Consider the following 14,495-nt stretch of genomic DNA (forward strand, 5'->3'; position numbering starts at 1 on the left):
AGGTTCAGTGTGGTTGGCGGGTGCGGTGTAAGGCAGAGATGTCAGGGGAGATGAGGGAAGGTGAGATGGGAGGGGAAGGTAGGGGCTGTGTCACGGAAGGCTGGGCATGGGGGGTCCCTGGATAATTTTAAACAGGGGAGGCTGGGCGTGGTGGCTCATGCCTGTAATCCCAGCACTTTGGGAGGCCGAGGCGGGTGGATCATGAGGTCAAGAGATCGAGACCATCCTGGTCAACATGGTGAAACCCCGTCTCTACTAAAAATACAAAAAATTAGCTGGGCATGGTGGCGCATGCCTGTAATCCCAGTTACTCAGGAGGTTGAGGCAGGAGAATTGCCTGAACCCAGGAGGCGGAGGTCGCGGTGAGCTGAGATCGCGCCATTGCACTCCAGCCTGGGTAACAAGAGCGAAACTCCGTCTCAAAAAAAAAAAAAAAAAAAAAAAAAAACGGGAAAGATGCGCCCAGATTTGCATGTTATAAAGAACAGCATACCTGCAGGGTAGAGAGCACACTGAGGCAAGTCTGGAAGTGGGGAGGTCCCTAGGAGACAGTTGCTTTCGCAGAAGCTGGAGAGGATGTTGGTTTGAACTGGGAAGGTTGTGGTGCAGGTAGGGGGAATAGACAGATTTGGGTGCCAGGGAAGGAGCTAGAAAGGCTCAACTTGGTGACTGAATGAGGCTGGAGAGAGATGACAGATGGTGGCAGTGAGGGCGGGGAGGAACCGGGACTGACGTGCAGGTGGCTTGGGTACTTGCATGGATGGATAGAGGCCCCTGGAAGAGGACCAGGCCATTGGGGGATGGTTGGGAGTTGGACCTGAAGTGCCTATGAGGCATCCAAGTGGAGAGATTGAGGGGACAGTTGGATATTTGGAGCTTGGAGCTTGGATTTCAGGAGACAGAGGTCTGGGTTGGGGACAGAGATGGGAACTCATCGGCAAATGGTGACCCAAGAGGGTGATGAGAGGACTGAGAAGACACCTGTGGGCATCACTGTTTAACTAAGGGACAGTCAGGGAAGGGAGAGGGAGCTAGAAAAGGAGGCCAAGAAGGAGTGTCTTGAGATAAACACCAGAGAAAGACCCCGGAATGCCAAGGAAGAGGCGCCTGGGCACTGAAACTGTCCACTCCACCCACAAGGGGTTGACTGGAGACTTAGAGAGAATTGTCTTCGGCAGAGCAGTGGGGCCAGAGTCTGGTGGACTCAGAGTGTGGGAGGGAAGGAAATGAGGAATGAGGCTGGAACCTTCTTACAGGCCATTCAGCTGCGACAGTGCGGGGTGGGGAGACGTGGCATCCAGACACTCCAAAGGCACACACACTTTCCTGCCCCCAGATCAATCCATGTGGGGAGGAGAAGAAAGGAAGGGACACCTCTGGGACCCTCTCCATCTAATTCTTAAAGTTATTTTGTAGCACTTGATAGATATGAAAAAAGAATACATGGAACATATTTGTAAGCCATGAAGCCAAACAACAAAATGATCATCCCAAACCCTCCTCCCAGCCCAAGACCTCCAGCCAGTGTGTTTCTCCCCAGAATCAGGTCCCCGCCCAGCCCTGGGGTAAACATCACCCTGAATTTTATGTTTATTATTTCCTTGCTTTAGAAAATACTTTCATTAGGCATGAATGTATCCCTAAACAATGTATTGTTTTGTTTTGCTTGTTTTTGAGTTTTATAAAAACGCTGTTATAAAGTATGGAGCCTTCTGCAACATTCTTTTTCTGCTACATGTAAGGTTTCAAAGGTCCACCCACGCTGGTGGGGGTCGTGGGCACTGTCTCGTTTGCACTCTTTTAGGTTCCGTTGTGAACATGCACAATTTATTATCAGTTCTTCTGTCAAGGAACATTTGGGTTATTTCCAGTTCTCAGCAGGTGGGTAACAGGTCTCTTGGGACAAGAAGGGAGAAGGGAGGGAGTGGGGCAGTGTCTCTAGTGGATGGGGCATTCATTCAACAGCAGAAGAGGAGGCTGGTCCCAAAGTGCAGCCCCAAACCCAGAGAGGCCACCCCCGGGGCTGGGCACCAGTCAGCAGGATTTCCAGGCAGGCTGGCGGGACCGTTTGGAGGGGAATTCAGGCCAGGATCAGTACCAGGAGCTGGTAATTGCCATCCAGAGATCTGTCCTGAGAAACTTAGACCTCTGGCCTTTGGTTCCCAGGGAGGATGGACAGCTCAGCCATCAGGTAGGTGGCTTAAAATATTAGAAAGAAGAAAAAGGCAGAACTTAGAGGTAGGACCAGAGAAAACAAGTCCTGACCTAAGCCAGCAAAAAGTTAGGGTCATGGAGATAAGTTGCAACGTGGACATGTCCAGGGGTCATCCCGGGGGACCATGTGGTCACATCTGTTTGACAATGACAGCTATTCCAGGAGTATCATGTGGGCCCAGCAGGCAGAGCCAAGCCACAGAGCCCTGGCTTGGACCGAGTGGCAGGGTGGAGGGCCAGGCTGGTTGTTTTGCTACTTGTCTTGCTATGGACGGGCCACATGGGGCAGCCGTCGGTGGGGCCCAAGCTGTGGGGAGCTGGTGGAAGGGGCAGACAGGGAGGGAGCCACTGGTTTGGACAGATCATGTCTAGCAGATGGAACCACAGCCTTGGGACCGTCTCCCACTGCTTGACCACACTAAATGCTTCCAGGCCTGGGTGAGAGGAGGAGCGCAGTGTGAGAGGCCAGGCGAGAGGAAACGCTCTTCCTCTTCCCAGCTGTGCCAGCTCCAGCTCGTTTCTTCACCACGCTGAGCCTCTGCTGCTGTCTCTGTAAATCACCTATGCTCACTTCCCTGCCTGCCTTTTATTGTGAAGTAATGTAAGTGACAGTGCTTCGACAGGGTATAAGGTGTCAGATATTTGGAATTTGTCTTGCCATACATTTCAGATTCCCAGTTGTCGAGGGAGAAAACGGTATCCTTTTCTCCTTGTAGCCCTCTCCAACTTCATTCTTACCACTTGTAAGAACACTTTTCAGCTGGGGTCTCAAATACCAGAGCTGACTTGGAACCTAGAGATTTAGGGACCCAGTTAGGTTCTGCCACCAACTTGCTGTGTGTTCTTGTATAAGTCACTTAACTTCTCTGTGCCTCTTCTTCCTTGCCTACCTCACAGGGTTGTTGTCAAATTCCAGTGAGATAAAGATTATGAATGGCTTTTCAAGCTGTAGTGTTTGGTGCAGATAGAGCATATTGCTTCTTTGCCATACAGCCTCTCCTGCTCATTGCCTGGGCTTGGCCCAGATTGCAGTATTCCAGAACATATACTCTAGCCAGAGAAATTACGTGTATCTTAAACATGTGACGGTGAACGCTTTTCAATCATAGCCATAATAACTACTTGGGAAATTGTAATGGCCCGAAGCAGTTGTGGGCACTGCTTGGGCTGTGGGCAGGTTTCCTGTAATCTGCTGCTGAGGAACGTGGCTGCCCCGTCATTCCAGCCTGTCCCCTGTCATTGCCTAGGTAGCTCCCAGCGACATATCCTCATGTCAGTCTTCCTGAGGGCACCAGTATGACTCTGGTTTAAACAGCGAGGCCTGCCTCAGTGTAGATGAATTATATGGCAGAAATAATACATGCGGAGGAAAGGCTTCCAGCTTAGCTTTCAAGAACGTTCTTTGCCAGTTCCATTGCTTGGTCTGTATCTTCTTTTAGCTCCCTGTGTCTAATTCTTTCCTTGGCCCATGATCCTTTCCCTTAGATGCCTGAAGGAGATGCTATTCCTAAATCCTAAGATGTTTCTCCTCTTTATTCTCCTTTTTTTTTTTTTTTAACCTCTCCCTTACCCTTCAGCCCAGTCACCCCAAGGGAAGAAGGCCAAGGAGCAATACAGTGAGAGGTCAAGGGCTTGGATTTGGTTCTTAGATGGCCTGGTTTGGCCTGGGGTTGGCACCTCTAGTTAGTCTGTTTGGCAAGTTAGCAATCCTTAGCCTCAGTTTCTTTATCTGCAGTTAGAGATCACATTTGTACCTCCCTCTCAGAATTATCACAAGCACAAAGAAGAGCAAGGAAGAATATTTAGCACAGCACCTAGCGCATAGGAATCAATAAATGACAGTTTTTATGATTATTCCATTGTTTGTTTTCTGTAACCACAACAGTTCTCAAATTTGTCTATGAAGAAGTGCCTTGATGTTATAAGAAACCATGAAATATTCACATCTTAAACTTAACGGGAACACCAGTGTTGGAAGGAGCAGAGTTTGCAAACCATTTCTGTAGCCTGGTATTTGTCACCCTGACCCCGGCCCCAGTCTAGCTTCACTGTACCCGCCCTGAGACTTGCAGTCTTGCAAAACAGATACAATGACTGTCTCAGACATAATTTGTGCTTCCCATTTCTGCCCCTGGGTTCTCTTCTGTCTCGGCTGACCTGGCATGCTCTCTCCCATTCTCGCTTTCTTAAATGTCAGTGCCTTCCAAGGTGCTACTCAAGCCCCACCTCCTAGATAAAGCCTTCCTCCAAAAACCACTTCTGATAGTTCAGCTTTTTCTTCCTTTGGGCTCTAACACATTCCCTGGGCACTACTGAGATGAGCCCTGAGCTAGTATGGGCGTGTGGTTACGGATAGGACAAGGTCCCTGCTCTGAGGGTGTGCACAGTGTAGTGGGGAGAGCTGACTCGTGAGAACTGCAGTCCTTCATAAGAAAAGCCATGAGAGGGTCCCTGTGGGATGCTGGGAGAGCCCAGAAAAGGGAGTCGTTAACTTTGCCTAACCCTGTCAGATGAGGCTTCCCTGAGGTGGAGATGCTTAAGCCGGAGCATAAAGCATGAAGAAGGGTTTGCCGAGCAGAATATGATAGAAGCATACCCTCCCAGTTTCCCTCCTACCTCCCTGGCTGCTGCTTCTCAGCCTCTTCTTCTGGACCTGTCAGTGTTGGAGAGTCTCAGGGCTCAATCCTTTGGAAGGTGTCCCCCTATTCACAATCACTCCTAAATGATCTCACATAGCCTCATGGCTTTAAGCACTAGCTCTATGCTGCTGGCGCCTACAACTGTATTTCCAGTCCTGACCTTTCCTTGAGTTCCAGATTGGTGTATCCTACTGTCCACTTTAATTTTCTACTTGGATGGTTAATAACCATCAAACGCTGAACATGTCCAAAGTCAAGCTCCTGACTTCCCTCCCAAACCTACACTCAGTCATCTTTACTGTTTCAGTAAATGAATGACATTCAGTCAGTCACTCAGACCAAAAGCCTGAGTCATCCTTCTTTTCTCTGTTTCCCTCCTTCATACCTCCAATCCATAAGCAACTCTTGCAAATATACTTTAAAATATTCCCAAATGTAACCACTTCTAGCCAACTCCACTGTTGCCATCCAAGTCTAGGCAGCCATCACCTCACACTTGAATGGCTGCCATAGGCACCCTTGCTGCCTATAGCCAATTTTTCTCACTGTAGCCAAGGAGATGCTTTAAAACATAAGGTGGATCCAGTTACTTTCCTCGCCCAAACCCTTCAATAGCTTTTTCATTGCACTTACAATCCTGGCTCCTTCTCATGGTCTACAAGATGCAGCGCCATCTGCCCCTTGTCTATCTGACCTCATCTTCTGCCTCTCCCTCTCACTCGTTCCTTGCTGTTCTTCAGAAGTAGCCTTTGTTTTTGCTTTTCCCTCTGCCTGGACTGCTCTTCCCCAGCTATTCAAACATGATTTATTTTTATTTTTTTGACATGGTGTTTCACTCTTGTTGACTCACGCTGCAGTGCAGTGGCACCATCTCGGCTCACTGCAACCTCCACCTCCGGGGTTCAAGCGATTCTCCTGCCTCAGCCTCCCAAGTAGCTGGGATTACAGCTACCCGCCACCACACCTGGCTAAGTTTTAAAATATTTTTAATAGAGACAGGGTTTCACCATGTTGGTCAGGCTGGTCTCAAACTCCTGACCTCGGGTGCTGGGATTACAGATGTGAACCACTGTGCTTGGCCCAAAAATGACTTATTCTCTCACTTTATTCAGCCCCTGTCCATATGTCACCTTCTGAGACTTTTGCTTCTGGTGATGAGGGAGTAACAAAGACTAAATGTAACTTCTTTCTTCAAACGACTAGATTACCAGAAATATATATGAATATGCAAATGAAAGAAGCGTTTTCAGGCTTTGAACCACAGATAGCTCAGCACTGTAATCTCTGGGAAAAGGTGGGGAAAAACTGAGGTGAGTCTTATGGTTGCCTCAGCTTTTCGTCTGGGGGCAATTTTTGGAATATGGACACAGAGGAGGTGAACCTAAACAGAGTCCAGTGACCTCATTGAGTTGAGGAGGTGAAGACTGAAGTTTGGGAAGCCTAAGTTGGCTGGAAGTTGTGGGGCAGAATTACAGAAGGAGCTAAGCAGGAAAAGAGCTCCAGAAAGCTGCATGGGATCTCAGTGAGTCTCTGCTGAGTCTCAGGCCATGCATGCATGGAGTGTTAATCCACAAAGCTAGGCAAAGAATAACCAGGGAATTGATAAGCTGAACCACTTCTGGGGCTCACACAGGGCAGGGAGGCATTCGAGTGCTGAACAGTCAGAGTGAAGGGTCTGTGGTAATGGCTGGGAGCATTCAATGGAGACTCCAAAGAAGTTCTGCCATAATGGGGAGGATCAAATCTTTCCTGGAATAAAGGTTACTCTAGACTCATCCTATTCACCTTAAGCAAAAGGCTTTGAAGGCATCAGGCTGATTTGCAAATAACTGACTGCCAAAACAAAGCCCAGAACTTTAAAAGGAAGACCAAGTCCAGACACTTAGCATTGAAATATCACAATATCCAGCATTCAATTATAAAAAGTCTCTAAACATTCCATAAGACAGGAAAAGGTCACCTTCACCAGTGGGGAAATCATTTAAGAGAAACAGATCCAGAAATATTAGAAATGGTGAAACTAAGCCGGGCGCGGTGGCTCACGCCTGTAATCCTAGCACTTTGGGAGGCCGAGGCGGGTGGATCATGAGGTCAAGAGATTGAGACCATTCTGGTCAACATGGTGAAGCCCTGTCTCTACTAAAAAATACAAAAAATTAGCTGGGCACGGTGGCGCGTGCCTGTAATCCCAGCTATTCAGGAGGCTGAGGCAAGAGAATTGCCTGAACCCAGGAGGCGGAGGTTGCAGTGAGCCGAGATCGCACCATTACACTCCAGCCTGGGTAATGAGCGAAACTCTGTCTCAAAAAAAAAAAGAAAAAAAGAAATGATGAACTAGCAGGAAAAGGATATTAAAACAGCTATTATAACTCTATACAAAAATTTTAAGGAACATATGAGCTTAGTGAAGAGAGAAATGAAAGCTAGTGAAAAGAGCCAAATGAAACTTCTGTAACAGAAAATATAATCTCTGAGATGAAAATATCACTGGATGTGATTGACAGCAAATTAGACACTGAAGAAGAAACCATCAGTGAACTTGAAGACATAGCAATGGAATGTGTCCAAAATTAAACAGAGGAAAATGAGAAGGAAAAGAAGAACAGACCCTCAGTGGACTAGGATACAATATCAGGTGGTCTAACATATGTGTAATTGAAGTTTCAGGGCAGAAGAGAGAGGGAATATAAAAAATATTTTTGAAGAAATAATGAAAATTTCCAAATTTGGAAAAAAGCTATAAACTCACAATCTAAGAAGCTCAAGACATTCCAAGTAAAATACACACACACTACCCCCAAATTATAATCAACACTGTTGGAAAACCGATGATGATCAGAAAATCTTAAAAGCAGTCAGAAAGAAAAGGCACACTATGTTCAGAAGAACAAAGAATAACCACAACGTTCTCATCAGTAACTGTTCTGGCCAGAGACAATGGAATGACAAATGTCTCCTCTTAAGAAAGGCCTCCTCACTGGCCCTCCTAGGTAGATCCCCAGATGCTCCCCTCCACCCACTGTATCACACTCTGTTCTTACCTTGCTTTCATTATTGGCTTGCTTGTGGTATCTCTCCCCTCTAAAATGTAACCTACAAGAGGGTAGGAGCTTTGTCTTGTCACTGCTTTACACTCAGTGCCAAGAACAGTGCTTGGTATTTAGTAGGTGCTCAATAAATAACTGACAAAGTAAGTAATGCCTTCAGGCAGAAGAGTATGAAGGCAGAGAGCAGTAAAGCGCTCTTGAACTACTAATGGTTCAGCACAATGAGAGCCCAAGATGTGTAGTAGCAAGTGGGAGGAGATAAACCTGGAGTGTTGACAGATGTCAGGCCATAGAGCAATTTGTAGGACATGCTGTGGGCCTTGGACTTCGTTCTGTAGGCAGGGATTTTAGGCAGAGGAGTGTTAATATTCTATTTGCACTTTAGGAAAATGGCTCCTTGTGTCGAATGAATTAGAGGAGTGAGTTTGAGAGCAGGGGAAAGGCGAGAGATGGTACAGACCTGTGGAGAGTAGAAGCAGAGGGGATGGGCCAGGTCTAGAAAGATTTTTAGGAGGTAGAGTGTGCAGGTGTTAGTGACCAACTGGTTGTAAGGGATGAAGGGGCCAGTTTTGACTTGTGTCATTGGGTGGATAAGGAATACAGAAAGCAAAGGAGATTTTAGAAAAAAATATGGTATATTTATTTTCTATTGCTGTGTAGCAAATTACCCCAAAACTTAGCAGCTTATAACAGCAAATATTCATTATCTTACAGTATACGTGGGTCGGAATTTAGGCTTAGCTGACTGCTTCTGGCTCCAAGTTTCTCACAAGGCTGCAACCGATGGGTTGGCCAGGGCTGCAGTCATCTCAGGACTTAAATGGGGAGATCTCCTCCTCCAGGCTCACTCCCACGGCTGTTGGCAGGTCTCAGCTACTGTGACTGTGGGCTAGAGAAATCAGTTCCTTGCCACCTTGGCCTCTCCGTGGGACAGCTCACAATGATATGGCAGGTGGCCTCCCTCCGAGTGAGTGAGCAAGAGAGTGAGAGAAAGCACCCCAAGACAGAAGCCACAGTCTTTTTATAACCCAATATTAGAGGTGACATTTCATCATTTCTGCCCTATTCTGTTAGAAACAAGTCACTAGGTGAGGTCACACCCCATTGTGTGTGAGGGGGGATTACACAAAGGCTATGAATATCAGGAGGTAGGGATTATTAGGAGCGTCTTAGAGACAATGGGCCACAGAGTGCATTTGGATACAGCGAATTTGTGGACTCTAGGACCTCCCAGTTGGGGATACTCTGGATGCAGATGGAAGTGTAGATGTGGGGCTCAGGAACTAACTCCTCTTGTTGGGATGTAGTTTGGAGCCTTTGCATGAATTTATAATTAATGGCTCAGGAATCTCCCCAACTTGATTTGAAGCTTCTAGAGGTCAGGAATGAAGGACAGATATCTTTAAATCCCCAAGGAAACCCCTCAAGTAGGAGGTGCTCAACACATAATTGCTGATTGAATTACTTGGGGAGGCAGAATGTCACATGGTTGAAACCTCTCTCTGTTTAACAATTCCTGCTTTGTTAGAGGGACTTGGAAAGAGGCTTTCCCCTTTCTAAGCTGCACGTTCCTTGTCTGCACAAAGTGGGCTTTCAAAAAATAAAAATAAAAAAAGTAAAGCTTTTTGCCTGGGAACCCCATATACCACATAGGTAAAAGGTAAAATTTGGTCTGATCTGGTTGGCCTCCCCCTTGGGACCCCAAAAAAGAACCCCATTTTGAAAACCACTGGACGAAGTAAATTCCTGATTTTCTGCCAACTGGGACATTCTGTGATTTTATGACTAGATCAACCCTACATATCTCCCAGTTCTGTGATTCTGTTTATTCAGATCCATTGATGGTACATATTTTATTGGACTTTTGAAAAGAAAATCATGCATATTTCCTTGAACTTATGAAAAATGTCATATCTGACTTTCATTAAGCACTTCCTATGTGTCAAGCATTGTGCAAAAAAATGTATATTGCGTTATCTTTATTTGATCTTATCTCTCCTACTAGAGTGTAAGACTTTGTCTAGTTCACTCTTATATTTCCAGCAGCTAGAATAGTTCTTGGGACATAGAAAGCATTCAATAAATATTTTCTGGGCCAGGCACTGCGGCTCATGTCTGTAATCCCAGCACCTTGGGAGGACAAGGCAGGTGGATCACCTAAGGTCAGGAGTTCGAGACTAGCCTGGCCAACATGGTTGACCCCCAACCTGGGAGGTGGGGGTTGCTGTGAGCAGAGATGGCACCATTGCACTCCAGCCTGGGCAGCAAGAGAGAAACTCTGTCTCAAAAAAAAAAAATAAATAAATTAATGGTTGTTACCATTATCAACAACCCTGTCAGATAGCTATTGTTATCTTCATTTTCTAGATGAGATCACTGAGGCTCAGAGTGGCTAAGTGCCTTACCTAGAGTCATCTAGTTAGTGTAAGAGACTGAGCTGGAGTTGGAGCTCAGGTCTTTCTGACTCCAAAGCATTCCTGTACAAGACCCAGCATATTCAAAAACATGCACCCAAGTTTAGGTTCTGGAAAATCTTATTAAATTAAAAATAAATATTTTCTGAATGGATGAACTGAGGTAAGTACCATTCATAGTTCCATTTTATAGATGAGGAAACTTAGGCTTAAAGCTGCTAAGTAACTTGCCTGTAGTCACACAAGTTAAAGGCAGAACTAAGATATGAAATGAGTCTCTCTTGACTACAAAGCACGCTAATGCCATTTCTTTTTGGTAGAATTGGCAGGAAACTGGAAAGAGATAGCATATACCTTCTCTATGATGAGCATAGTTCTAGGTACCCGCTTTTCACTGCCATTATCAACAACCCTGACAGATAGCTATTGTTATCTTCATTTTCCAGATGAGATCACTGAGGCTCAGAGTGGCTAAGCACCTTACCTAGAGTCATCTAGCTAGTGTAAGGGACTGAGCTGGGGTTGGAGCCCAGGTCTTTCCGACTCCAAAGCATTCCTGTACAAGACCCAGCATATTCGAAACCATGCACCCAAATTTAGGTTCTGGAAAATCTCATGCCACTGGTGAGTGCAGACCAATAGGGCTGACGAGGGTTTACTGCTCCAGGTCCCAGCATTCCCAGCTTTACATTCATGAAACCACTAGGCATTGAACTGGGAAGAGTCCACCAGGCCGAGAAAGTACAAAATGTACCAAAAAGTAAGAGTTGATGACTAAGGATGATAAGCATCGTCACCACAGCCTGCCGTTCTCTGTCACCTCATCAACATCACATGTCTCCAACCAGGTCTGAAGTTAGACTGATGATGTCACCAGAGTCTCTAAAAGGCCTCATCACTCACTTCCACTTGTCATGTATTATTAAGCAGATCTATAATACATGTAACATTTTCTACTGAATTTCCATTTCTTTCTTTTCATGACCAAGGAAAGAAAAATAGAGTGAGGATGACTTCTCCCAACTTTTCATCCTTATTGCCCTTCATTGAAAAATAACTTCATCTTGAATCACCCCCCAAAAATGGTCATTCGGGCTCTAATTTCATTAATAAGGATGGAGCTACAGTTTAATAATTATCATTTAAGCTATGCATATTCTATATAGACAAGTAAATGGATTTCCCTCATCTTTCCTCCTTGAATCCACAGAAGAGGGGAGTCTACAACCCTTTTTCTTTTTTCTCTTTACTCTCCACATTATTTTTTGAGACTTTGGGTTCTATTAATTATGTTAGAAACTTTCTGCATTATCACTTCTGTAGCGATAACGAGAATCCTCTGGAGAATCGGAAGTCCTTGTCATCTGAATCAGAATTTCATTGGGGCAGCAATCTCAAGGATGAGCAAAAGTTATCCAGATGAAGAGTTGTTTTAGGCAGAGAGAACAAGATGCTCACGAGTGGCTGGCCCGGATTGTAGGGTCTGTAAGGAATGGAAAGAAACCAGAGTGGCTGGAAGACAAAGCCTCACCCAAGGCAGTGTGCTGGATTTGAGAGCAGGTGTGAAGCAAATGGTGTTGAAGACCTCCAACTCTGCTGGGCGGTCACACAGGGCCCCTGCACTCAGAAGGGCTCTGAGCTTGATTTAATGTGCCTATCATGAAACTGTTCATCCTTTTTGAACAAAGGGCCCCACATTTTCATGTTGCACTAGGTCACACAAACTGTGTAGTCAGTCCTGCTTGGGTGGAAAAGCCAGCTCTGTCATTTACTAACTAGCGAGGCGGTCTCTGGGAAATCCATTGGCCTTCCTGAGATTCAGTTTCTGCTTCTGTAAAGTGGAGTGCATAATCCCTCCTTCAAATAGGCTGTCATGAGGATTCAATGAGACTATGAATAATCAGGGCTTTGTATAGTAATAGGTGCCTAGTAGGTGCCTAATCAGTATTACCTTCTTCTTAACTAAGAGGGTATATCTGAATCACCTGGGGAATTTGCTTTTTTCAAAATACATTCATCTGGATTCTGCTCTGAGCACTTCTGACTCTGTAGGGATGTAGTGGGGTTGTGTGTATTTGTTTTTGAGACAGAATCTCATTCTGTCACCCAGGCTGAAGTGCAATGGTGCCATCTTGGCTCACTGCAAACTCCGCCTTCTGGGTTCAAGCAATTCCCCTGCTTCAGCCTTCCAAGTACCTAGGATTACAGGCAGGCGCCACCACACCCAGCTAATTTTTGTGTTTTTGGTAGACACAAAGTTTCACCATGTTGGCCAGGCTGGTCTCGAACTCCTGACTTCAGGTGATCTGTTCGCCTCAGCCTCCCAAAGTGCTGGGATTACAGACATGAGCCACCCGTGCCCGGCCAATGTGGTGGTTTTGGAAGGGTTCCTTGTATGACACTGATGTATACTTCAGGTTCACAAAAGCAGCCTTAGGTTCTCAGAGAGCTAGCTAAGAAGCCACTTAGTAAAGGATAGCAGAAGAAAAGGCAGAGGGAGAAATCGATGGACTACTACTCATCCTCAACATAATAATAAACCTGTTAAAGAAGAAAGAGGTCATCAACTTCACAGCCCTTCATACGACAAAGACGGTGCTGAAATGCACTGTGGGAATTCATCCCATTATCAAGGTTCCTATAAAATTTCCTGCTGTCCATTTGGTCTGACAAGTACACCCAGAGGAAGAGGGGCTGTGGACAAGAGAAGCCAGGGTCAAGGCCAAGGTTGGGGACTGAGTTTGAATTTATTTTCAACTTAATAACCCTAATACCATACTCAATGGAGAGAGTAATTCTGAATTGTGTTTATCCTGCCCAGATTTTAGGCTTCGACATTCTTCTAATGAAAAATCTGAAGCCTATACTACTTGAAGTAAATGCAAATCCCAGTATGAGAATCGAACATGAACACGAAGTAAGTATGTTGAGCATTTCATTGACTATGTTGCCATACAGCTGAATATTCCTACCCTCATGCTGCTCGCTTAACAGAACAAGACTGAACATTCTCAAATTGTCATAGCCAAATTGTGCTCAAGTCAAATAATTTCAGTTTTGTTGAGCTCTGAATATAGACGGTTAATTCAAGACCTATCTGACCTACGGTAACTTCCCAGCATGCCATTTTTCTAATTTTTAAGGTCTGGAAACTTAGAAGCAGCTGAGCCTTCCCATCAGTTTCAGCATGAACTAATTAGTTAACCTCAGGAGATGAGCTAATTGAAATTCTATGAATATGATTTAGTCATGTTGACATACTTGAATCACTAAGATAAATAGTACATTTAACAGTGGTTCTGTATTTCTCCCCCTCCCCCAAAAAATGCATTTTAAAAAAACTGGAAGGAAATACAACAGATATCAATATTGGGTTTAGGGGAGATTATTTGGATTATTTAATTTTCTTAACCCCTTTCTATATTTCTTAATTTTCTCCAGTGAGCACATATCATTTTGATAATTAGAAAAACATAGTGCTATTTTTTCTCTTCATATATTTGGTTAATTTATAAAAGGAAATTGATCTTCTTAAAGTAGTATAAAGGAAGTCTTTAAAAATTTTCTTCTATAGATTAGGATAAGCAAAATTGAATAGTATAACCCCTGGAGCTAGCTGGAGGATTGGATGCTGATAGCCACTTGGCACTGAATCACGGTCTCCACTGTGACACAGAATCCTTACCCATTCAAGCTTTCTCCAGGGGTGTTTGAAAATGTCCCCAGCCTCGTTGATGAAGAAGTGAAAGTGGCTGTGATCAGAGACACTCTGCGCCTCATGGACCCACTCAAGAAGAAAAGGGAGAACCAGTAAGTGCTTTTTCATGTCATTCCTTTCTATCAGCTCTGCTTCCTAACTCTGCTTCATATCCTAAGGAGGTAAGTTCTTGGAACCTCTTACCATTGTGAGATTTACATCTTAAACAATTCTAATAAAATATATTCATTTTATAAATGTCAGCCCCTAAACAACCAGTGACTCAAATCGGGAGTCATCTGACAAATGGGCTTCCGTTGATGAATTTCTATTATCCAAATCCGGAATGTCTCTTCTAAGAAGCCACGCTCCCTCAAGGATAGGCCTCCCACTTGCCTGCTATTGTTCACATAGTGCTTCTCTTTGAAATCCTCAAGCACAGAAAGAGCACAATAAAATGCAGAAGAGGGTGACAGGTAACTAG

The 14,495-nt window shown here is 45.0% G+C and overlaps 1 protein-coding gene across 3 annotated transcripts in view; it reads left to right on the top strand.

Annotated features, from left to right (window-relative positions):
* TTLL11 (tubulin tyrosine ligase like 11) overlaps positions 1 to 14,495 on the top strand; it is a 275,995-nt gene that overhangs the window by 105,732 nt on the left and 155,768 nt on the right. For all 3 annotated transcript variants that reach the window (XM_012458208.3, XM_064378343.1, XM_064378341.1), the window contains 2 exons: positions 13,136 to 13,231; positions 14,009 to 14,124. In XM_012458208.3, coding sequence (XP_012313631.2) covers positions 13,136 to 13,231; positions 14,009 to 14,124 — 212 coding nt within the window. The remainder of the gene's footprint in view (positions 1 to 13,135; positions 13,232 to 14,008; positions 14,125 to 14,495) is intronic.

Source organism: Aotus nancymaae, unplaced genomic scaffold (assembly GCF_030222135.1).
Source record: "Aotus nancymaae isolate 86718 unplaced genomic scaffold, 86718_ANA_hifiasm-v0.15.2.pri h1tg000003l, whole genome shotgun sequence".
Classification (NCBI taxonomy): domain Eukaryota; kingdom Metazoa; phylum Chordata; class Mammalia; order Primates; family Aotidae; genus Aotus; species Aotus nancymaae.